The sequence below is a fragment of the Lupinus angustifolius genome, chromosome LG11, assembly GCF_001865875.1.
Source record: "Lupinus angustifolius cultivar Tanjil chromosome LG11, LupAngTanjil_v1.0, whole genome shotgun sequence".
In the NCBI taxonomy this organism is placed as follows: domain Eukaryota; kingdom Viridiplantae; phylum Streptophyta; class Magnoliopsida; order Fabales; family Fabaceae; genus Lupinus; species Lupinus angustifolius.
This window is the reverse complement of record NC_032019.1, coordinates 33465101-33489477: the sequence shown is the minus strand read 5'-3', so window position 1 is coordinate 33489477 and position 24377 is coordinate 33465101. Positions and strand designations below refer to the sequence as shown.

General features: G+C 32.7%; 3 protein-coding genes across 6 annotated transcripts; 2 read left to right on the top strand and 1 right to left on the bottom strand.

Annotated features, from left to right (window-relative positions):
* On the top strand, positions 1701-4383 carry LOC109359318 (E3 ubiquitin-protein ligase Hakai-like). The gene is made up of 3 exons (XM_019603934.1): positions 1701-2081; positions 2939-2997; positions 3268-4383. The coding sequence occupies exons 1-3, from the start codon at positions 1827-1829 to the stop codon at positions 4247-4249; spliced, it is 1296 nt and encodes a 431-aa protein (XP_019459479.1). The 5' UTR covers positions 1701-1826; the 3' UTR covers positions 4250-4383.
* Positions 5681-23536, top strand: LOC109360729 (acetyl-coenzyme A carboxylase carboxyl transferase subunit alpha, chloroplastic-like). 4 transcript variants are annotated; one of them, XR_002109212.1, is made up of 13 exons: positions 5681-5923; positions 6705-7058; positions 7156-7230; positions 7885-7992; positions 8126-8286; positions 8434-8548; positions 8635-8789; positions 9175-9226; positions 9306-9374; positions 9633-9710; positions 9799-10945; positions 11403-11513; positions 23525-23536. XR_002109212.1 is itself a non-coding variant. In XM_019605801.1 (12 exons), the coding sequence occupies exons 2-11, from the start codon at positions 6735-6737 to the stop codon at positions 10942-10944; spliced, it is 2283 nt and encodes a 760-aa protein (XP_019461346.1). In that variant the 5' UTR covers positions 5681-5923; positions 6705-6734; the 3' UTR covers position 10945; positions 11403-11842. The 4 variants fall into 4 exon arrangements, 2 of the variants coding, with proteins under 2 accessions (XP_019461346.1, XP_019461347.1); XR_002109211.1 differs by lacking the exon at positions 23525-23536 and adding an exon at positions 11618-11842; XM_019605801.1 differs by lacking the exon at positions 23525-23536 and having other exon boundaries at positions 11403-11842.
* LOC109360730 (steroid 5-alpha-reductase DET2) lies at positions 14383-15321 on the bottom strand. The gene has a single exon (XM_019605803.1). It carries the CDS (start codon positions 15319-15321, stop codon positions 14545-14547), a length of 777 nt encoding a protein of 258 aa, XP_019461348.1. The 3' UTR covers positions 14383-14544.

Genomic DNA, 24377 nt, shown 5'->3' with positions numbered 1-24377 from the left:
GTGAAGTAAATAGTCACTTCAGTATATCAGTATTGAAAATTATATTGTCTCCATCTTAGATTTTAGATTTTGGGGTTTGGAGAAGTTTACAATGGTATGTGAAGTGACTATTTTTTGGAATAGGAACACTAATACACAGGGAAATAAGGACCATGGTGGGTATTTAGTATTTACTCTTTTACTTATAAACATCATTCATTGTTTTTATATTAACAACAGAAAAATTATTTATTGTTTGTGTCTCGACAATACTGATAAATAAACAGAGATTAATTATCATTATTACAGAAAAGAGAGATTAATTGCAAATATGTGAGATAGAATAAAGAAGGAAAGGAGATGTTGACCAACCATGTTGTGGTTTATAGTTTATAAGATGATCATTTCTTAACAACAGAATGCAAGTTTTATTAAAAATAAAAACTGTCATTGTACATAATGAGAATAAACTGTCATGAACATGTAAATTAGTATATTTTACTTTTCCATATTCCTGAAAACAAAACTACTGTGACAGTTTAAAATGAAACATTAATTATATAAACAGATGTCTTAAACATTAATTAGAAGTTTTTGCATTCAACTCTTCTTCTTCTTCATTTAAACTCCTCATACATTCTGATTTAATTTTTTACAATTTTATTTTAATTTGGGGTTTAATTGGGGTTAACTTGTTGTTGCTCAAACTCCTCTGGTTTCATTGGGTTCTTGTTTATGTTAATTTTATGGATTTCAATGTTTTTTTATGATTTCATATGTGGATTTCAATGTTTTTTTATGATTTCATATGTTTCTAGGTTATTGCTTTAATTTGATATTTGTTGCTATGTGTCAAGTGTATAAGATGTTACAATACATAGTGAAGGCTGATATTTATTTTTCATCTTTTTTTCTTGTTTATGCTTTATTCAAATAATACCCATATTGGTTGAGATGTTCACATTAATCCACTAAAGACGAGAACCTTCAAATTAGTCCAGAAAGTGTACAAATAAAAATCCAGTCAAATTGGTTGTTTTTATCAGTAGAAGTGGTCCTTGAAAAAGACCAATTTAACTGGATTTTCTTTCACTTTCCAATGAAGGGTTTCTTCCTTTGGGGACTAATGTGAAAACTAGGGACCAATCTATGGGTTTACTCTAATATATATATATATATATATATGTATGTATGTATATATATGTATGTATGTATATGTCACGCTTCCCTTTTTTGTTCTTTACTAATCTAAGTGTAAGTTTTACTGCACGATTATAATAAGACCTGCAATGTTAGTGAGATTGAATGTTGGGCGATATAATGTCGACAATAGAATATATTCCACGTAGCAAGGATGAGAATGCTGTGTTGGATGAGTGGATATATTAGACGAGATAAGATTAGAAATGAATGCATTAGGGAGAAAGTAGGAGTAACTCCTATTGTAGAAAAAATGGTAATATCACGCCTTATATGGTTTGAAGCCCCTAGAAGGAGATTAGATCAAATGGAGGTTAATCCAATTTCCAGAGGAAGATTGAGACCAAGGAAAAGTAAAAAACATAAGTGAAATGATTAAGAACACTTAAAGACCAATGCTTTGTTAATGAACATGATTTATTATAGGGCATTATAGCGTCATTTGATCCATGTAGTCGGGCAAACCTAGTGAGATAAATGTTTGGTTTTTGTTGTACCATTTTCTGTTTTTAAATCTAAAATCCTTTACTTTGTTTTGATTTGACAATGAAGGAGGAGGAAGAGGCATATACTGCTATAGTTCTATTATCCAATTTGAAGTACTGCTGTGAAAGAAGTTTATATTTGAGAGAAGTTGATTGACAAACATGCTTCAGATTCGGCTTACTAAGGCCCCTTCCTCAGAAGGATCAGCAGGAGTAAAGCTGTCACCTGTCGAGACTGTCACGGTTGCTTGCCCGGATCACCTAATCCTTGCTGATCTCCCTGTTGCAAAGGCTATTGGAGGAGCTACTGCTACTTCCCTTGTTAAAACTTTGGGACGTAGATCCCGCTGCCAACTTGGTGAGCGAGTCCGTTTCTGTGTTCGTTGTGATTTCCCGATTGCTATCTATGGACGGCTGGTAAGTGGTGGTAACTAATTATACATGTAGACCTGTTTTTCAATTGAAATTTAAGCTCTTTAGAATTCTTCTACTCATGATAGGATATGAATCATAGGTTTTAATTAAACTTTTATTCAGGCTTAACTCGAAAAGTGCCTTTTCTGGATATATTCTTTGCTCTAGCCTCAGCCTGTGTCCCCCGAAAAATATAATGCAGCAAAAAGAAAGAAATTTATTAAAAAGTGCATGCTAGCTTAAATGCAGATTGATTTATTTAACATTGCCATTTATGTTATCATGTACAATTAACTTTTGAAGTTAAAAGAAGGATGAATGTTTAGTAGTTAGTGCACTGAAGTTAGTACAATGAATTATGTATTCTATAGTTATCTTTGTAATTTCAGTTGTTTCTTTTCTTTGAAATTCATTGGTTAAAGAGTAGTGTGAATGAACATTTGCATTGCATATACTGTGTAAATATCTTTGTTTTTTTAACTGAAGCTTTTATGTTAATACAAGCTGTATGTTCTTTTATGTCCTTGGTTTGGAGTTGATGTATTCCTTTTAATGGCGCTATGGTTTTACTCTTTAGTAATTTAGAGAGTGCTGACAATTTCATCTATGCCTATTCCTTATATCTGAAATTTGGTTGAACAAAATTTATTTTATTGTTCTACCAAAGTACTCCGTTTTCTTATGTAGCATGTTGCCAGGTTGGAGTTAAGCATGCCTTCGACGGTGGTCATGTTTTGTGAAATGGCTGCCATGTTTAAAATTTAGTTACACTTTGTCTTTTTCTTGCTTAACAAATGCTACAACTTGTTAAATGCCTTGATGTTTACTTACTGCAAATTAACAGGCTTATGGTCTTGCAGAGCCCTTGTGAACATGTCTTCTGTCTCGATTGTGCTAGAAGTGATTCGTTGTGCTATCTGTAAGTATATTTCCTGTTTTATCTTCATGTAATAAAGCAATGAACATCAGTGACTTTTTTCTGTTTTAATCCATTCTCTAGATTCATATGGGTCTTCTTTGTATGAGATTGTTTGCCAAGTACTAGATTTAGGAAATCTTGGTTTCAGCCTCACTGGCCCTCCTTTTCAAACTTGAAGAGTCCTTCTTTCTAAGTTGTCTTTCATGCATTTTGGTAGGACATCTGATGGTTATGTTAGAAATGGTTTTCATCTTTTCCTTTGGAACACAGGTGTGACGAACGGATCCAGAAGATTCAGACAATCAAAATGATGGAAGGAATCCTCATATGTGCTGCTCCTCACTGTCTGAAATCTTTTCTGAAGAAGGCTGATTTTGAATCTCATATCCAAGACAGCCATGCTGACCTTCTTCGACCCAATGCAGACAAAGAAGATGGAAACGAGTCAGAGGCACAGCGTGTCAGGCAATCTACAGCTTCAGACTCCACTGCTCGAGGTCCCCAAAGACCGTTTTTTTCTCCCGGTTCGAATCCCCAGCTCCATGACCAGGAAGAAAAAACTCATCGACAACGACCAAGAGATCAACCACCTTCAAGGTCAAATATGCAGTCAAATCCACCATATTTCAGTCAACATCACCCTTCAGATACCCCTTCTGGCTCCATTGGAGGCGTTCAACAGGGCTTCCATCAACAAAGTTTCGGTATGCACCATACGCTGCAAGAATCTTCACAGTTTTCAGACAGGCAGCAATCAGTTGGTCTAGAGACTCAATTTCCAGAGTATCCATCAATGCACTCAGGCCAGCCTCCCAACATCCCCACACTGGTTACTTCGAACCCAATGCCGAACCCTCCACTGCCATTTGGTTACCCTCCTTACCCACAGGAAAGAGGTCAACCATTTTATGCTGCTCCCTATGATAATATTCCTAGGCAGGACTCAGCTTCTAATATAGGTGGGGACAAGAGTTCATGGCATGGTTTCACACAGGGGGGTGTCCCAAATGGCCCAAAATTTCCAGGAAATTATCCCCAGCCCTGGCATGCTGGAATGGATGGTGTGACTTTTGAACAAGGACAGGGTGGTATGGTACCACAGCGCGTGGCTCTGCCTCCACCACTCTCGCAACCGCCCCACGTGCCACATTTGAAACAGAATTACTATTCTGGTGAGGGTGGACATGATGGGCAGGGTTATGGGTGGCAGCAGCATCATGATAACAGTGATAACTTTGGTGGCCAAGGCTAGGGAAGGCTTATAGTCATTACTTTCCTGTATTAGGTTACTTTTGAGGATTTTGCTGCATGCATAGTTCTCTAAATTTATCTTTTAAATCACCAGACACAAATTTAAGCACTTTTATATTTGTTTTTTTTTACCGAAGGCAATGAGAAGTTCATTAAATGGCCGAAAAGATTCGTGGGTTGTTTGAAATGTGTTAGAATTGATTTATTTATTCTTATCTTATCAATTATCATACAATAAAATTTATAAGGCAGACACAATTAGATTATTAAAAGTATTTTTGCGAGTTAGATTTTGGAAGGGAATGAATGGAAATGAAAGACTTTAAAGTCATTTCACAAGTATATTTTATGACTCTCAAATCTTCATTTTTCCATCATTTCCTTTCAAAATTTAACTTGTAAAAACCTAGAAAGACAATAGTCTTTGGTACATGGGGAGGGATTTACTTGCTCCAATAGTAAGTTTTTTAAGCTTACTTCCTATCCTAGTAATCAATTCTATAGAAATCTAACCATTATATGTCTATAGAATTGATGGCTAGATGTCCATAGAATTGGAGTAATTGGATCCTCACTCTTGCTACATGCACTAAGTTGATGGTGGGATTTTGGAGGATGATGAAATGTAATGTAACTAATGGAAAGGGGAGGAAATGATAGAATGGAATTGGAGTTGTTTTCTCACTTTTGAATGTTTTCATACCATTGATTTCACCTCAATGTGGGGAAAAGAATTTGGTTTTTATAATAGCATTTGGAAGAGTTTTTTTTGACACAAATGTTTCTTGCAGAGGTTGTCTCAAAGAGTTGATTTCCAAGAGTCATATGTGCAAAATTTGACTCAACAAAAGTTCTTCTACCAAAATTTGTTTATCTCATTCTTATATGAATTTCTTGATTTTACTGTTAGAGTTGTACTATTTGAACTTTGGTGGCTCATGCGATAGCTTGCATCGTTTTACAAGATTCTCAATTCCCCTTCGGAATAAGTCTTGTCAAGAAGATAGAGAGGAGGACATTATTTGTAGATATTGATTGCTATCATTAGTTTATGACTACCCCTTCCAACAAATGTTGCTTATAGAAATTAAATTCGATCTTAGAGATCCAATAAAACTTTATACCAATACTACTATACTAACGCCTTATTGGTCAAACTTAATCGGTAATTCGTGTTTAAAACTAATATCAAGAATCCAAAATCCACTCCAACAATTGTGAAGCAGGAAACAAAAACTCACCCAAATCTATTAGATGTGAATTTCCCTACTTTCAATAAGAAGATCGTGTTTGGACAATACCATTACCCACGTGTTTGGACACTTTTAGCAAAGTCAAAATTCCCATTTTCCCATTTTTAACGTTGTATTGTGTGTGTTTGTGTAATTATGTTGTTGTGTGTTTTTTTCTCTCTTAATAACGGCCAAACTGAAAAAAGCTGGCACTATTATACAGTGTGAGCATAAGAAGTAACGCCTCCACTTTGGCTTTTTCTTCATTGAACCAAACCCCAATCTACCATTCTAGCTACTCATAACTACTCTCTTACGATTTCCACCAAGTTCCTACTTTTCAAACCTTTCACATTTTCCCTTAATAATCTAATCAATACTCCTTCATTACACACTATTGTTCTTTCTTCTCTCTATATTCCAGGATCCAACTTTTCTTCCTGGTAAATTTCTTATAAAATGGAGTTTTTTTCACTTAACTTTAGGAGCTTTTTGATTTTTATGATTTTGGAAGTTGTTACTGAATAAATGGCTCATTGGGTTTCTAGGAATTTCTAATTTTTGCTTGATGTTGCTTAGATTTTATGAAAATAGTGCTTTGTTGAGTAATTAAGTTGATGGGGTCATAGAAAGATGTGGTTTTTTATTGGATCGATATAAAGCTTTGGAGCTTTTCCACATTCTCATTCTCAGTACCTTCTTATTTTATTTTTTAGTTTATGATTTTGGAAGTTGTTACTTCAATGAATGGGGTCTCATTAGGTTTCTCGGAATTTCTAATTTTTGCTTAATGTGGCATAGATTTTATGAAAATAGTGCTTAGTTAAATTGATGGGTTGATGAAAATATTTGTTTTTTATGGGATTGTGGTAAAGTTTTGGCGCTTTTCCCCCTCAATCTCATTTTCTTTTTATTTACTTTGAAAGTTGTTACTGAAGGAATGGCTCATTGGGTTTCTAGGAATTTCAAAGTTGTTACTTTGAAAGTTTTGGCGCTTAATGTTGCATTGGTTGTGTCTGGGAATTTCTATTTTTTGCACAATGTTGCTTAGATTTTATGAAAATAGAGCTTAGTTAAGTAATTAAGTTGACACGGTCATAGAAAGATTTTTTTTTAGTGGGATCAAGATTAAGCTTTTTGTTATTCCCTTATAGGTTTTCTTGATTTAGACTTATACTTTAAAGTTATATAGTCTTTATGATACCCTTGTTGCAGGTTTTGAAGGACTTTTGTTGAGGAATTAAAGAAGAGGACATGGCTGCTGCTTCTTCTGCTGCATCTCTTACCGGGGCTTCAGCTTCGGATCTTCTAACGAGTTCAACCAGTGCTTTCAGTGGTATCCCTTTGAGAACCTTGGGAAAGGCAAGGTTGGTTTTGAAAAGGAGGGATTTTACAATTTCATGTAAGTTGAGGAAGGTGAAGAAGCATGAATATCCATGGCCTGATAACCCTGATCCCAATGTGAAAGGTGGGGTACTAAGTCATCTCTCTCCTTTCAAGCCACTCAAAGAGAAGCCAAAGCCTGTCACTTTGGAGTTCGAAAAGCCTCTTGTTGATCTGCAAAAGAAGATTATCGATGTAAATTCTAGTTTACTCTGTGCTCTCAAGTGTGAAATTAGCTGAAAGTCCTTTTGATTCATCAAGTTCATACTAATGCTATTTTTGGTTGAAACAGGTGCGGAAGATGGCGAATGAAACTGGTCTGGACTTTACTGATCAAATTCTTTCTTTGGAGTCTAAATACCAGCAGGTTTCACTGCCATAACAAATCAGTTATTCTTGAGAAAACTGATGTTGATTATTGGATTGAATTATGTGCTAAATCTTAGACATTTCTTCTCATGAAACAAATCATTGATGCATTAGATTACCTATTCAAATCTTATCCCCGACTTACTTTTTCTGTAACCAAAGTATGAGTGTCACTTGTTTTAGTTGTGTCCCAGATAATTAGTTAAGCATGACTGTTATTCACATTGTCAATTCCCTCGTCTCAAATCCTATACTACCTTCGGTTTCTTAGTTGCTTATCCATCTTTGTTTCGGAAATGTATGTTTAACTGTCTAAGCAATTGGATATGCTTTCTGTTTCTCTTTTGTTGGATATATTTTTCTTTGTATTTTAGTAACTATTTGAATTAATAACTATTAGAATATCGTATGTTAAAGACTAAAGAGTACTATTTTGTGAATATGTTGCAAGTGTTATCGACTTGGGCTTGTATTTAACCTAGATTATTAGCATGAGTAGGGCCTGTAGGGGTACAAAGTTAACCTTTTGCAATAGAAATATTCAGAGTTCCATCACATACATACTCCTGTACCTTTTCCACCTAGTCTTTTGATTTCAACAGAAAATTTTGCTAAAAGTCTCACGCTTTCACTACTCCGATTGTTATTTCAGGCTTTAAAAGATCTATATACTCATCTGACTCCTATACAGCGGGTCAACATTGCACGACATCCTAACAGGCCAACTTTCCTTGATCATATCTTCAACATAACTGAAAAGGTCTACTAAATTCTATCCTTGTTTTTCACTTCAATGAATCAATTACTTTATCTTTTAGTACATATTTAATCAATTGGTTTATTGTTACTGAACGACTACTATAGCAGAAGTCTCATGGTTCCTCATGTTGCAGTTTGTGGAACTCCATGGTGATCGGGAAGGTTACGATGATCCTGCTATTGTTACTGGCATAGGGACTATAGATGGTAGAAGATACATGTTCATTGGTCACCAAAAAGGTAGAAATACTAAAGAAAACATTCAGCGTAACTTTGGGATGCCAACTCCTCATGGGTATGTCAGCTAGGAACTCTACTTGGTATTGATAAATTGAATAGATTTAAGATAGGATAAGAACCCGGTTCACTTATTTGATGAAATTTGGAGACTAGCAATTTTCTCGGCGTCTGACATTGATGGTAGGTTTTTCAATTCTAACAGTTACAGGAAGGCTCTTCGCCTGATGGAGTATGCAGATCACCATGGATTCCCGATAGTTACTTTCATTGACACGCCTGGGGCTTATGCTGACCTTAAATCAGAGGAACTAGGCCAGGCATGTTGCTAAAATTATGCTTTAAGATTTTTCCGTCTCTCTTTTATTTCTATGTTAATCCATTTGATTGCTTTTCATGCACGCAGGGTGAAGCAATTGCCCATAATTTGAGATCCATGTTTGGCCTGAAGGTGCCAGTTCTGTCAATAGTTATTGGAGAAGGTGGTTCTGGTGGTGCACTTGCCATTGGATGCGCTAATAAATTACTTATGCTTGAAAATGCTGTTTTCTATGTTGCAAGGTGATTAATTATTTAATGAATACTTTATCCGAACTCTGCTGTATAGGCACAGCATGTTGAATGAAGACCCCCTGTATCTTTAACCGAACTTCTTAATGAATTAAGTATTTAACGAAACTAATTTCATATTAGCTGCTTAGATTAACAACATATTGAAGTGGTTTCAATTTAATTTTAATTGTAGCTAAATTTAGTTAAAGTTTAGGGTGGAATCAAAATAACCCATCATACAAGTTGCATCTCAGAATCATCCACACATGCATACACATAAACACATAGATATGATATGTTTGAGTACTTGTGTTATTGTTAACCGTTTTACTAATTGTAAATGCCTGTTCTGATATGTTCTGTTGGTTTGGTCTCTATTTTTGTCATGATTTAGTCCGGAGGCATGTGCAGCAATCTTGTGGAAGAGTGCTAAAGCTGCTCCTAAGGTATATACAACACCGGCACTAGACTCTTTCAATGTATAATATGTTTTTAATTATTTTCTTCTGTTTATATTCATTGCAGGCCGCTGAGAAACTGAAGATTACAGCCTCTGAATTGTGCCGATTGGAAATTGCAGATGGCATTATCCCTGTAATAACCCTATTAATTTATGCCTTTTGTTATTAGATCGTGTTCACACACACATATTGAATATACCATCTTAATGGATTGCAAATTTAAATATATATAATAAGTATGTCGGTGATGAGGCAAATTATCAAATCTTGTATCTTCTGCTTCAATTTTATTCTTTTCTGTGTACAATATACATAGTTACATTAACACTTACATCGAATGATAAATATTCCTTATATAGTCTATAAGTAGAACTTCGTTGTCTTTCAATAGGAACCACTTGGCGGTGCACATGCAGATTCAGCTTGGACCTCACAACAGATAAAAATTGCAATCAATGAATCCATGGATGTAAGTTTAACAAGCAACAAGTGTTCCACTGAAATCAAATTTGTTAACGCAAATGCTAATTTAGAACTTTGGCTTATCCATTATGTAGGAGCTTAGCAAAATGAATACAGAAGACCTACTCAAACATCGCCATGATAAGTTCCGAAAGATTGGCGGGTTCCAGGAAGGCATTCCTATTGATCCTAAGAGGAAATTCAGCATGAAGAAGAAGGATATACCCATTCCTAAGAAGATTTCTGATGCTGAACTAGAGGTTGAGGTTCAGAAACTGAAGCAGCAAATATTAGAAGCTAAGGGATCCTCTGCCGAGCCTCCAACACTTGATTTGGATGATATGATAAAGAAACTGAAAAAGGAGGTTGATCATGAATATTCTGAGGCAGTTAAGGCCATGGGCTTGGCTGACAGGTTGTCGAAACTAAAGGAGGAAGTTACAAAAGCAAATTCACAAAACCCATTTGCCGATCCATTGCTGAAGGATAAGATAGAAAAGGTAAAGGCGGAGTTTGACCAGGGTGTGTCAGCGGCTCCGAACTATGGCAAGCTGCAGAATAAACTTGGCATGTTGAAAGAATTATATAAATTAAAACATCTGTCCGAGACCAACAAGGAGGCTGCCACATTGAAGCAAGAATTGATGACAATATTTGATGATGTCTTGAACAATCCTAGAATAAAGGAAAACTATGAGAGTTTAAAGGATGAAATTCAAAGTATCGGTGCATCCTCACCAAGTGATTTGGATGATGAGCTGAAGCAGAAAATCATTGAGTTTAGAAAGGAGGTTGACTTGCAATTAACTAATGCTCTGAAGTCAGCAGGCTTAGATGTCAAGTTTGTAAGCGCTAAGCAACGGGGTGACAGGGATGAGGGTTCATTGTCAGAGTATGAGTCAAAGTTTGAAGAACTGAACAAAGATATAGAAAAGGAAATTGAGTATTCGGTGAACTCATCGGATATCAAGAGCAAGATAGAGCTATTGAAATTGGAGGTTGCAAAGGCTGGAGACACACCGGATGTGGACTCAAAGAATAGAATTGCTGCTTTGGTGCAACAAGTTAAGCAGAGCCTTGTTGAAACCGTTGACTCGTCCAGCTTAAAAGAGAAGTATGAAAATCTGATGTCTAAAGTTTCCGGTGAAAATGGAAGTTCGAAAAAGGTAAATCCAACAGGAGACACTCCCACCAATGATGAGTTGAAAGTGAAAGTCGGCACAAACCACACCTTTTCTTAATGTAAGTTCATCTAAACTACACAAAATTAGTTTTATCAGTGCATGCTCAGAACCATTGAAGCATTCTTAAGTGCAAAAAACATTTTAGGGCATGTTTAGGCAAACAATTTAATTAAGCACACATTCTTTATAGCATATTTCAATAAGGTTATCCGAGAAACTTATCGAGATAGGCTAAAAATCTTATTGGTAAGTTATAAACTATTTTCTAAAACTCTTTCAAACAAATGCTTAAGTACTCTTTCAAACACATGCTTAAGTGCTTGTATGATAAGATAACCTCAACAAGCTCTTCCAAATGTCCCTTTAAAATGGTTTTATATGTTATTTTGGAACTAACTGTAATTGCAGGGAGTAAATGATGTTGGATTTATAATTAGTTTCATTATGTGCAATTTTAGTTTATCCTTCATTTTATTTCTAGCCCCTTAATAACAGTGGAATATCTCTTCTATCAGCATGCTACTCATATTGCACTAGTGAAGGTGCTGAGCTGTGATAACTATATGTATGGAATTGTGGAAAACAACACCAATGTCTTACTGATAAAGTACTAATATCTTCTTGTGGTACATCACTAGCATCTTGGTCATCTTAAGAATCAAGTTTTGTGGATTTAAAGGAGAGATAAAATGTGAATTATGGCTAATATTTTTCTATCATCTACCAATAGAAGACCAGAAGGGGGGACAAAAGTGACAACTATTTGGTGTTTGTTTGAGTCAGAATGTTGCAGTTAATTTTAGAATGAACTACTTTTATGCTACCTTTTTCCTTTTTTGTTTTTTAATACTTTTTAATTTGAAATGGTGAGTTTCTCCATTTATAGATTTAGAATGAACATTGTATAAATTGCTTGAGTTTAAGGAACCTAATAAAATGAAGTTGTTGTGTCATTTGTATGAATTGTTCTAATTTTATATCTACCTAAAGATTTCTGCTTTTTTTTTATATTTAAAATGGCCACTTTCTCCATTTAAAGATTTAGATGAACATTGTAGACATAGCTTTGTCCATTTCAAGAGGTAGAGTTTGGCCAATAACTTAAGGTTGTGCTTTTATTCTAATTAGTTAGAAAAATATATAATATTAAACTTTTAACTTAGATATATTTTTTCAACCAATCAAAAACATTTACGCATTTTATGGAACAAATGTGCTCCTCATAGTCGCTATGTAATATTCTACACTACAGCATACAATAACTTTTCCATTTTGATATTTGTATACTTCAGAAAAGGTAAACTTAACACTACGCAAACAAAAAAAGTTTCTCATATTTATTTTTAATATACATTCTTCTAAAAGTACTGTTTTCAGTATAGATTGCACTCAATAATTCTAGACAAATTATTGGTTGGTTTTTCTGTAGTAACTCAACTCCAATCTTGGAAGTGGCATCAAACACATTGTCAAAGGTCTAGACTAACCTATATATTTTGTTTCAAGACAGATACTGGCATAAAATATGCATTTCTATGCATGAAAAACATTAAATAAACAAGATTAATCACATATCATGGTAATGCTCAAGCATAGAACATCAATGATCAATAGAAGACCATAAAAAATGGGTTATGGTCATTGGTCAAATTGGAAAGTTTTGAGCTTTAACTTTCACCAAACCTCTTATCCATATTTCATTGCAATAGTTGATAGAACCCTCATAACTAATTTGGTCTCATTTAAATTTTATGATGTCCATCCTTGTTAAGAAATTCAGTCCAAAAAATGGTTCAAATTATATCCCACCATTAATTTTCTATACTGCTCCAACACTAATCTACAACTGTTTTTTTTTGTTTTTGATTTTTTTGGTTTTTTTCCTTTTTCAAAACAAGTTATCAAACACCTTCATATATCTGAAGTATAAACAAAAAATGTTAGGATGGTGGATGTAAACTAATCTGGATCAATTAAAGTTAGACTTTCAAACTTAGGACAATTCCTTTGTTTTTAAGATATATAATTGAATAGCACTATGATTTATTGTTTTAAAAAAAAAGTCTGGCATAAGAGTTGAACAGATTTACCTTGTACTGAGTTAGGCCTCAAACAGTGGAATCTCTTTTCTAAAAGTGATTTTAAACTACTATCATCAATCCAACCAGCAAATTCAACATCATTAACATGCCCTCAATACCAGAATAAAGATGTCAACAACATCTACCAAGAGCTTTATTTAGCTAAATAAATTGCATGTCAATAGGCTAACAAAGATACAACAACAATCACAACAACCAAAACTGCTCATATGTGCATAATGTTACACATAGTTGATTTAAGTCCGAATAAAATGTGGAAGTTGTATTAAACAATCAACACCAAAGATAAAACTTTGTCGATTCTAATGATTAGGCTTACAAAAATGTCCATTTTTTCTTAATTATGTCCTAATGACTTGTAACTCACCTATCCACACCTTAAATTACAGATATTCTCTTCCAAAGCTCCCTCTTTCTTCCTCTAATTAGTGAGGTACTAAGGTTAGCAACCCAAAGATAGCTACATCAGACTTTGTTGGCCACTTATGTCATTTGTATTTGTTTCTTACACAACAACAAAACATTTCAGGTAATGTAACTGGAATAGAGTTTGAGAGGAAGTTGGTGCAACATGTAGTGTTTTGAGTCCTTTGTTCTTAAGCTAGAACTACATGCTTGTACTCAACACATTTAAAGGGTTCTGATACCACTTTTAGCAGCATAGATAGACAGATACACCATTGTTTGAAAATACAGGAAAATATATGTACATTTTTTACCAATATTTTCAACCAATTCATAACTAGTAGAGATTGCATATGTATTATGCTGATTATACTCCTAATCTGTCAGAGTTGCACATAATCAACCTTCTAGTATTTTTGATACAGAAAGAAAATATCAGTTATAACTCATGTGGCAAATCTTAACTATTTAATATCAATGAAATATCAAACCATAAATTATGTGATATAGCCTGTTGATGAAAATCAAAAACATTAATTTTATCAGTAATATATTTTCTGCATTTCATTGCTTAATTTATCTATTAAAAATATACAAAAGAAGTGTCACCTATCAATGACAAAACACACTTCCATGACCTCTACACGTTAGAAATTTGTTGGGACCAGATAGACACCCTTGATGTCAAAAAGAAATAAAACCTTAGAATAATACTCATCCAACTACATATTAGATATATAAATTTTGTTGCATTTCTTCATAAACAAACTCACCATGTTTGCCCCCATTGGATCCATATCCAGCCCAAAAGTTCGATTCCTAGAGAAAACACTTATTAAGAAAATACGCACTCCATAAAGGATTAGTTCCTTAATCATAAAGTAAAGGAATACCTTGATTATATAAAAAAAATTACTATGTCTGACCGTGGAACAATGACATAAACATCTCAATTATAAATCATAACATAGTGTCACACAACTTTGACTAACAAAGAATAAAATATAAATGGGCAATTAAAAAAAACTTAGAATAATACCAGTCCAATTATGCAAACTACATATTAGATATATAAAGTTTTGCTGCAAGCAACAAATTCACATTGCAATAACATAAAACATCCCAATTACAAAAATAAAATAAAATAAAATCAATACAAGTACGGAATAACAGCTTTCCTATTCTTAGGATAATCTTCCCCAAATTTCTCCAAATACCACTTATGATTTGCAAGTGCTCTAGGCACCAAGTTAGCACAAGTGTAGAAAAAGAACCCAAGTCCAACCCAAGACCAAGTCATCAAAGCCCAACCAAGCCACTCCACAATCTCCCCAAAGTAATTAGGACAAGTCACAAACTCAAACAACCCTCCCTTTGGGACCACATACCCTTTACCTTCACCCTTGAGTCTCAACAGAACCTTATCAGACCAAACATTGATCCACAACCCAGACAAAAACACAACCACCCCACCAAAAAACTTGAACCAAAAACAACACCCCACATCATAGATTTTGTAGTGAGAGACAAATCTACTCTGAAGATAAGAATTCAACAAGTTATACCCAAAAGCCATCAAAGCAACACTTAAAGGGAACCCATTTGAGGTTTTTTTTGAAGGGGAGTTGAAGAGTCTCAAAGGGTATAAGCATGTTCTGTTAAAGTAGTGAATGAGAAAAGGGGTGATGAGGATAATGGATTTGGGGTTAGAGGAGTGTTGACCATGTGGGAAAAGCAAAAGGGTAAGCCAAAGTGTGGGACTTTCCATGAGAAACCATGCCAATGGTGGAGGAAGATTTGGACCCCAACCTGGTCTATGGTGTTTGCCATAAGGGGCTTGAAGGAATATGAGAGAGATGAAAGTTGGTGGAGCAATGAGGTAGAGACTCATTAGAGAATTGTGAAACAGAGACTCATCTGAAAACATGCTTTCTCTTGCCAGGGTTCATTGGGGATCATCACTGCACACTATTTATATAAGTAAAAAAATAGGAAAATGTTTTTTCTTTTTATCACTTTTTATTTACCAAAAAGACTGTGTTTGTGGTTCACATATATGAATTTTATACATTATCGTTACATCATTCACTATGTTTATGTTTAATAATCTTTAACACAAGAAGCTAATACAAGCACAAATGAATAATGGAATATATATTAATCTGTGTATAAATTTTTACACCATCTGTGTATACTCTCTTTTTATTTTCACTAATATCATATTATATTTTCATTTTTACTCTCACTATTTACAGAAAAAATGTATAAGACATAATTTATCATTTATATTTAATTACTATTGATTTTTTAAAAATAATTTAAATTAATAGTGATCCTAATAATGTATGAATATTACATCTTTATATTTATATATATAGTAAAATATATATTTAGACATAAAAGATAAAAGATATATACAATTAGTAAATATATAATTGAATGGAGTAATAATATAAATTTGATTTACTGTAATTTACATTATTTTCTCCAATATATATCACTTCTCAAGAAGTTTCAATCAAATATCTCTTTTTTCTATTATCCTATCTCTTTTATGATATCGTCACTAATGATGAGAGACTAGTTTTTGCAATATGCACATTTTTACATACACATGAATATGGAGAGTGAACCTCCTACTTTATACTTAAGTGAAACTACATTTTATATTCTATACAATGTAAAAAATATTCAATCATCTAGTACATGTGTAAATAACGTAAAAAAAATAAGGTCATAGGAGACTATCAAAATTAGAGAAAAATGATATTATCTATCTATTGTTTTAAGGGGAAAGAAAATATTTATGATTTCTCAATTATATCTTATAATAAGTGTACAAATTATTATGGAGAGAGAAAAAATCAAGGAAATTAGTGGAGTATATATCTTAAATCACTATTATAAACTAACAAAATGTTGATTAATGATGTAATTGTAAGATCCTTGGATTTTTAGATAGGCCAAAATAATAAATGTTCAATTTCTGATAACGATATTTGTTGAGAGAAGCAGACATGAATCCTAAAAAATAATTAGTTCCTTACCCACAGAGTAACAAGTTTCGTTATACAAAAAATAGCTATTATGGTAAAATTTGGAAATAACAAGGAAATTATTAACAATTTTGTTAAAAAATAATACAATTAATTAAAGTTTTCTTTGATTAGTATAATCAAAATTTAAATAATACTTAAAAAGGAATGTGTGGAGTATATAAATTTATTTTATGTTTTTGAAGAACTTAGTGAATTGAAAAGAGTATTTTATTTTTTATAAAAAACCAATAAGCATTTATTAAATTTATTGTTATAGATAGAAGATATTATTTTCCTTATTATTTATGAGTTTGTTGTTGTTAGTAAATAAATCTACATTCTCATTATAAGCTTCTAGTTATCACTAGGTCTGAATATGGTTGGGTTTGATTGGTCTATGATTGAGTTTGTGTTCAAAAAATTAGACTTCGTTAATATTTAATATCGGGTAAGAGACAAACATGGCATGTCACCTGGTCACTTATTTGTAATCTTTCTATGTGTTTATTCAATTGTGTACAGAGTAATGTTATCTTTTAGACCAAAATGTCATTGATTCTCTAAGTTTTCCATCACATATACATATACGTAAATGATTAACAAAATATTTACACATAGATCATTTCATATGTCAAATTACACATTCATAGTAATATAATAATAGGTAATATTGAGAATGTTTTATCTAAAAGAGGTATGTATTATATTTAAAAAACTGACTAGGTCCATAATTGGGGTTTGTTTAGTTTTTGGGTCCAAGACCAGATTAAAGTTCAAAAAAATAACTCAACCAACATTTAGGTCAAGCCGAATAAGGGACAAGTCTTACCCGACTCAACCTAACCCATGTTCACCCCTTACCCATACCTAAACAAACTAATACCCAGATGGCTTTTAGTTTGAAATTCTGAATTGTTTCCCATTTCAAAAAGTTATTTTAAAACATAATTTTTGGACATCATTGCACACACTTTGTTATGGCTATCATAATATAATTGGACACTTTCCACCACCATCACTTCCTCCAATATCATTCTTTGCGCCACCATCACCCACACACACCTTTGTTGGCCACCATCATTATTATTGGGTGGTACCCTCTATTACCCCTTACTCTTCCTTCTCTTTTTATGGTCTGTTTGCAATTTGAACTTTGGAATGAAGGAAAAAGAAGGCTTTTGAGCCATTTCACCAGTATATTTCATAAATCTAAAGCTTTCCATTTCCTATCATTTTTCTCCAAAACTCAACTCGCAAACAAAATAATAAGGTTTTCAACTTCGACACCAACACCAATGATAGAAGACCCTGAGAATGAGGGCTCCACCATTGTTTGAGAGGATTTATGTATGCTTTCAAGCTTGTAAAGAGAGTTTAGTGGAATGGATGGGGATGTGCACCTGTCCCTAACCAATCACAATAAAGCAAAAATTGATAAAATCATATGAATATTTAATTTTTTTAACACATGGCATAATATGATTGGTTTGGTATAGACTTTGGGACATGCTTTAGGACAGCAGATCATTGTCCTTAGTGGAATCGGTAGATATATCAATCTCTATCATAGGACTAGATTGATAGTTGTTGAAAGAAGACTTTAGTAAGAACCTGTTGGCTGTTTTAGGATCAGATGGAAACAATTAAATAGCAACAAATGTTTCAACTTTCAGTGTACATATTATTCCAAAACGAAACATATCACATCCACTTCATTGGTCTTATGTACACTTCACTGTAATGATGTTTGAACATAACATGCATTCTCCTCAAAGATTTGCAAAGCACCATCGGAACGCTGACTGCTCTGACTTCGAAAGAATGCATCGGCACTTCAATATTTCCTGTACCAGCGTCGGTCTGAAACACTTCAAACTTCAAAATCATATATGAATGAACCTGCAGAGATAATGCACATATAAGAAGAAAACAGAAGGAGTGGCGGATTCTTCCAAAGTTGAAAGCAAAAGAACAAGGCAACAGAGAAATTAAACTAAAAGAGCCACATGAATTTATGGTTAAATATCCATAAACACTTATCACAGTAATATATTTCATTCAATGCTCAAAGTGGACAATGGATTGCAGTCTTCTGATTCCATAGATTAATTGAATGAAGACTGACGGAAATGAAGATCGGTATCACATCTACTGACTTATTTCAGCAATGATCCAACGATTCTATTATTGCATTTGGTAACCCCGGTTTTTAAGGGGTATGGAGACAATATGTTCAGTGAAGAATGCGATTAGAATCCTTATGGTTTGAAATGGTTGAGATAAATATCCATGGTCTTAATCTATATACAACGTACTAATAAGGACAGCGAATCAAATCTCAATTTCCTGATACAAATTTCAGAAGATTGAACACAACTCTTACATGTTTTTGCAGTATAAATAATGAGGTGCAACGAGAGTATTCATCAATTAAAACAAAGTACTTAAACTGTAAAGCAGATACATTACGACTGAAACCCCAAACATTGAAGCAAACTACAGCAAAAGGAGACAATGTTTGACCACAAACTGTATCGGCTCCGCGGTTCGTAAGAGTTTCAAGTACTTTTGTAAGGTTAGACACCTTGTCATCGTGGAGGCTTCTAAGTGTTGGCTTCATCTTTGCCTCTCATTTTAAATATCTCATCTTGTTGGAGGATCAAGATGAAAAGGGGAGCTCTAGTTCAGATCGGGGTAAATGTAACTCTCGAAAGCCTTATGAAGAATTATTATTTAGCAAAATCGCTACATAGATGAAAACACTTAGTACATGATTATTCTTGTTTCTTTGCTAATCCAATTGATGAAGAAGATCCCTCTAGTCATGGTAAAGCTAAAGGTGTTGAAGAATGGGAATGTGCTATGAATGGGAAATGAATGCCCTACAGAAGAATGAGACCTAGGATATCATTATGTGAGCATGATTCGCTTGCAACTTATCTTAACATACAACATATGTTAAACCACATTCCTCTAATCTAATTCTCTTCAGATCACGACTTTGTTCAGTTTCGATGTCTTAGCAAAGTTATTCAATCAATCCAGCAAATTCTTATATCCCACTCACACACATTAGGGACATTCTGCTCATAGTTACCATCACTCATTAACCTTGTGTACCATACATTGTATATTCAATTGACCACCTACCAAGTTCACTTGAAAAAGGGTCTTATACTAATGAAAAATTGCGAATCATGTACCCATATGAAACGCATACACGCAACGGTACCTTGGTGAAAACTATTTCAGAAAAATCATTCATAGGCAATTAGGCATAGCCAATCAAGTCAATGACAAAAACAATTGCTAGTTGCTACAAAACAATGAAGTTACTAAACATAAAATTGTTCTTAAAAACAAACACACATACACATGAACACTCGAAATTTTGGATGGAAACTAACCTCAAACAACAAACTAACAAGGAAATCAGAACACTTGAAGCACAGGTCTTTTTCCAAGCCTCTTGATCTCTCTATCCATTTGACCAGTAAGCATAAACCCAAACATCTTGAAATCACATAAGAATGACCAAAAGGGGTGCCCAAAAGTGGCTGGAACATTCCCTTCAACAAAGAAATGACTGTACCAAGCACAACCATACCCAACAAAAGGAACAATGAACAAAAACCACCAGCTTATGAAAACTGAACACAACAAAAACAGAATACTGAAGAGTGTTCCAACAAAGTGCCAACGTCTTGTTGATGGCTTTGAATGTTGGTTCATGTAAAAAGCCCAGAATTCTTCTAAGCTTTTGAAATTCATGGTTTCACAGAATGCAGAAGATAAAAAAAAATCAGATTTTTTTGAAAACCCAATTCAGAAAAAAGGTAAAAATCTCAAAGAGACGTAAACTTGAAATTCATGGCTTCACAGAAGACAAGAAATTTTGAAAGGGGTGTGAGTTTTTGAAGAGATAAAAAATGAAATGAAACTCTGTGGATGGAAGCGATTGTGGTTCTGTGGATGGGTTGTTTTGTAGTTGAATTAATGTGAATGAAACTTCAAGGTGAAAGATTTATTGTCATTTTGTGGTTTACGTCTTCATATTTTTGGCTCTTTTGTTTTATTACATTCAAGATTCAACCATAAATTTTTGTTGTAACCAAGGTAAGGTATCACGTTAGGAAATAATTTCTTTTGACATATGCGATTATCATCCTTTTTATAAGTGTGATTCATAATAATTAAATGATTAATCATTTATCTATCTAATGAGATTTTATATAATTAAAATAAAGCCTTATTAATTATTTAATAGTAAATTAAGTTTATATATATATATATATATATATATATATACATACGAACTGTTTTTCATATCTGAGTGTGATATTCTGAGTAAGTCCACGCCGTCAATGAATTTACGTTCAGTTTATATATATATATATATATATATATATATATATACGAGGAGAGATTGGTTCAAGTGGTACATGTTTGATTCCCCTCCCCTTAAGCAAGGTCTTGGGTTTGAGTCTTGTGGATGGAAAAAATATCCGCTTGGAAAGTTAGCTCACATACATGTATATGTTCCTGGCTCGGACATGATTGCCTCATGTACGAGGATATATGTGGGAAACCAAAAAAATTAAGTTACACTAATTACACTCAATCTTAGTCATTCATCTTTTCTTAAATCCAACGTACCGGATTGGTGAAACTTAAAAAATATTTAATTTTTTTTCTCTCATCATTTATTTTACTCACTCATTTAATTTGTTGGATTTAGGAAAATGAATATTTGAGATTTAATATAACTACTTACTAGTATAACTTAACTTATTTATATATATATATTACACCCATACTGTCACTGAGTGTAATTTATTTTGTAAACAAAAAATAGTGAAAGTAATTAATTTAAAGTGTTCTTGTAATTACTTTTAATTAACTAATTATATATTGCTTAAAGTAAGTTAATTATTTCTGATTTTGCATATAAAATTTGATTATAAAATCAGTCCTCTCTTTTGCATGTTTAAGTAATATCTCATTAGAATTATTGATGTATTTTGTAATAAATTAAAATGACTTTATTAGGATGTACTATGTTTTTGCTTTTATTTGTGCCATTGTGGCAAATCATGTAGAGAATAGTGACTACATAAGTTGTGTCAAATAATACATTATTAAAAATGACAATGACTTGTTATCCAATGGAGAAATTAAAATCTAATTTTTGTTAAACCCAACAAAAATTATTATAAAAATATAAGTAATTATAAAAAATTATATTAATTGTTCCAAAACATATTATCATTAATTTATTATTTGATTATGAAAATAAAGATGATAAATATAATTGGTAAAAAATCTAAATATACTAAAAATATTAAATCTTTTCCTTAAATCGTGCAAAACAATACAAAATTATAAAAAAGGACGACGTGATACCATTGAATTATTGTTTTTTTAATATTTTCTTAATTTTATATATAACCTGTATTAAAATAAAATAAAATTAAAGAAAATAATCATGCAAGGTATGAGTGTAGAAATGAAGTGTTGAAGAATTGACTTGACTTGTTTTAACCATGATATTATTTAAGAATTAAAGAGAAGAGTGAAATTAGTCTTGAAAAAATAAATACAACACGTTTCCATATATGAAAATATCATAAAGACTAATTTCTTAATTTCTTTTATATGTGTGATCGTCTCAACAAGTATTGTTTCCAAAAATTAAATTTTTGGATTTTAATAACATCTTACATGACTATACTATCTAAATTGAATTATCATATAACCTTCCACTACATAAATTTGTATTATCAAATAGTCTATCCTAAGTATACAAATTGTGCTGTCTAGTAGCCTGTCTCCATATATACAAATTGTAGTAAATAGAATTGCAACAACAAATACATAGTGTTCCTTTTTTGACCAAATCTCTTCACACTACTTCAACGACAACGACATCAACATATATAGAATGAAGCTGTCTTTTTTTGTGATTCTAATAGTATCTCATACCAATTAAAATATATTATTTAATTAAAAAATAAAAAATATATAAACATAAAATAATATTTTATATTATTTGATATAATTCTGTTATATGATGATATGAAGATAAGGCATGTACATGTCTTACGCATCTAAATCGTGCACCATGATAATAACACGAATCCAAAATAATAACATAAGTTACCCGCCATGAATTGTTTTTTTTTTAATCTTTTCAATACAATTTTGAAGTGGAAATATGCCTCCAAATCATATGTATATTATAGGTACATTTCAAACCTCTAAACAAAAAATAGGATAGACATTGTGATAGGAAGTATAATAATATTATGATGTTTGTTGTGTGGTTTATTAGAAAGAGGATAAGATAGAATATTATAGTTTAGTATTTAGATTTAATTAAATATTAATATTACATCTAAAATTCTAGAATGTTCTTATAATGTTACATGATGATACTGGTATGATCATCATCTTAAGGTTCTTTATTTTCTTTAAATAGTATCTTGCTGTTGTAATGAGAGAAATCAATGAAATATGAACATTATATTTTAGTTTTATCTCTTTCCTTAGGAGTAGAATAATTATAGCTTGATTCCTTGATAGGAGGAATTTGTTCCCTATCACATTGTCACCTATGGTAAAAAATATTGACACTATTAATTATTGAGAAAATGTTCCTTACACATTCTTTTTATGTATTCTTCATGAGAAGTAATCCTAACTAAGTCTCAAACATTCACATCATGTGTTGAAATATATTGTATCATGTAAATAATAATGTATGTGAATATGTGAGATTGTATGATTGTGTTAGTTCTAACTCGAGTGATTAACTTCTAAGAATAAAAAGGTTAGTTGGGGTTAGGTAGTTTTGTTAGGGTGATTAGTTTTTTCATTCTTTATATAAAGGATTCAATGTAATTTTGTATTTCATTAATTCAATTTTCAATTCATTCATTCAATGAATGAAATTCATATATTGTTTCCGCTCTTGATTCTTTCACATGGTATCAGAGCAATAATTATTTTTTTGATGGCTTCCGCTTATACATTTTCTCTTCTTTACTTTGTTGCTGCAATCTTTACATTGGTTGTTGATTGCTCACATTTGAGTTTTGGTACATATAATGGTGGTTGTAATTTAACATCTACGATTCTTGCATCTAATATTTCTAAAAGTGGTTTAGAAGAGAAGTTTGCAGTAGTTGGTGGTCCTTCTGCCCAGTTCTTGGATGCAATGGAGATAAACAGCAACAACAACAAAAAAAGGTTGGAAACACATACAGTCTTCCAGAGACATCTCATCCAAGAGCATGAACTTTACACTCACAAGGATCCATCACAAAACCCTTTCTCATTCTTTCTTCAAGGTGAATTTTTTGTTTACAGTTTGGTACTTACTTGGGTGAATATGTGATCTGCCAAGAACCTCTCCACCTCATACTCAACGTTCTTTTACTCACAAACTCTATGGTGGTAGAATCCTAGCAATTAGGTTTATCAAAAATTGCACCATATTTTCTATAGTTCTTTCCAGGTTTCTTCTTCTTGATCATTTTCTTCAAGTAATTAATCATGGGTGTGCCATCAAATATTTTTGCATTTCCTCAAGAACGTGCATATTTATGAAAGAGAGGCTTTGGGTGTACTTCCACCATTTTATGAAGATACTGCTAGAGGCTTTGAGTGTACTTCCACCATTTTATGAAGATACTGCTAGAGCTATGAATGTTATACATGTTGTGGATTCATCCAGAAGTCCTGATAAAGGGTTGAATCTTATATCATATGTATCTTTATTTTCTATTACTCCTGGAAAATTGAACAAGAAATTGTATCTTTCAAGAATATGTTTGCTAATTTTCGTAGGGAGTGCAAAGCTACCACAACTATTAGTGACATTTCTCCTCATTTGTGCTTCATATGTCTATTGCATTTGGCAAATAAGAAAGGATTGAGCATTCAA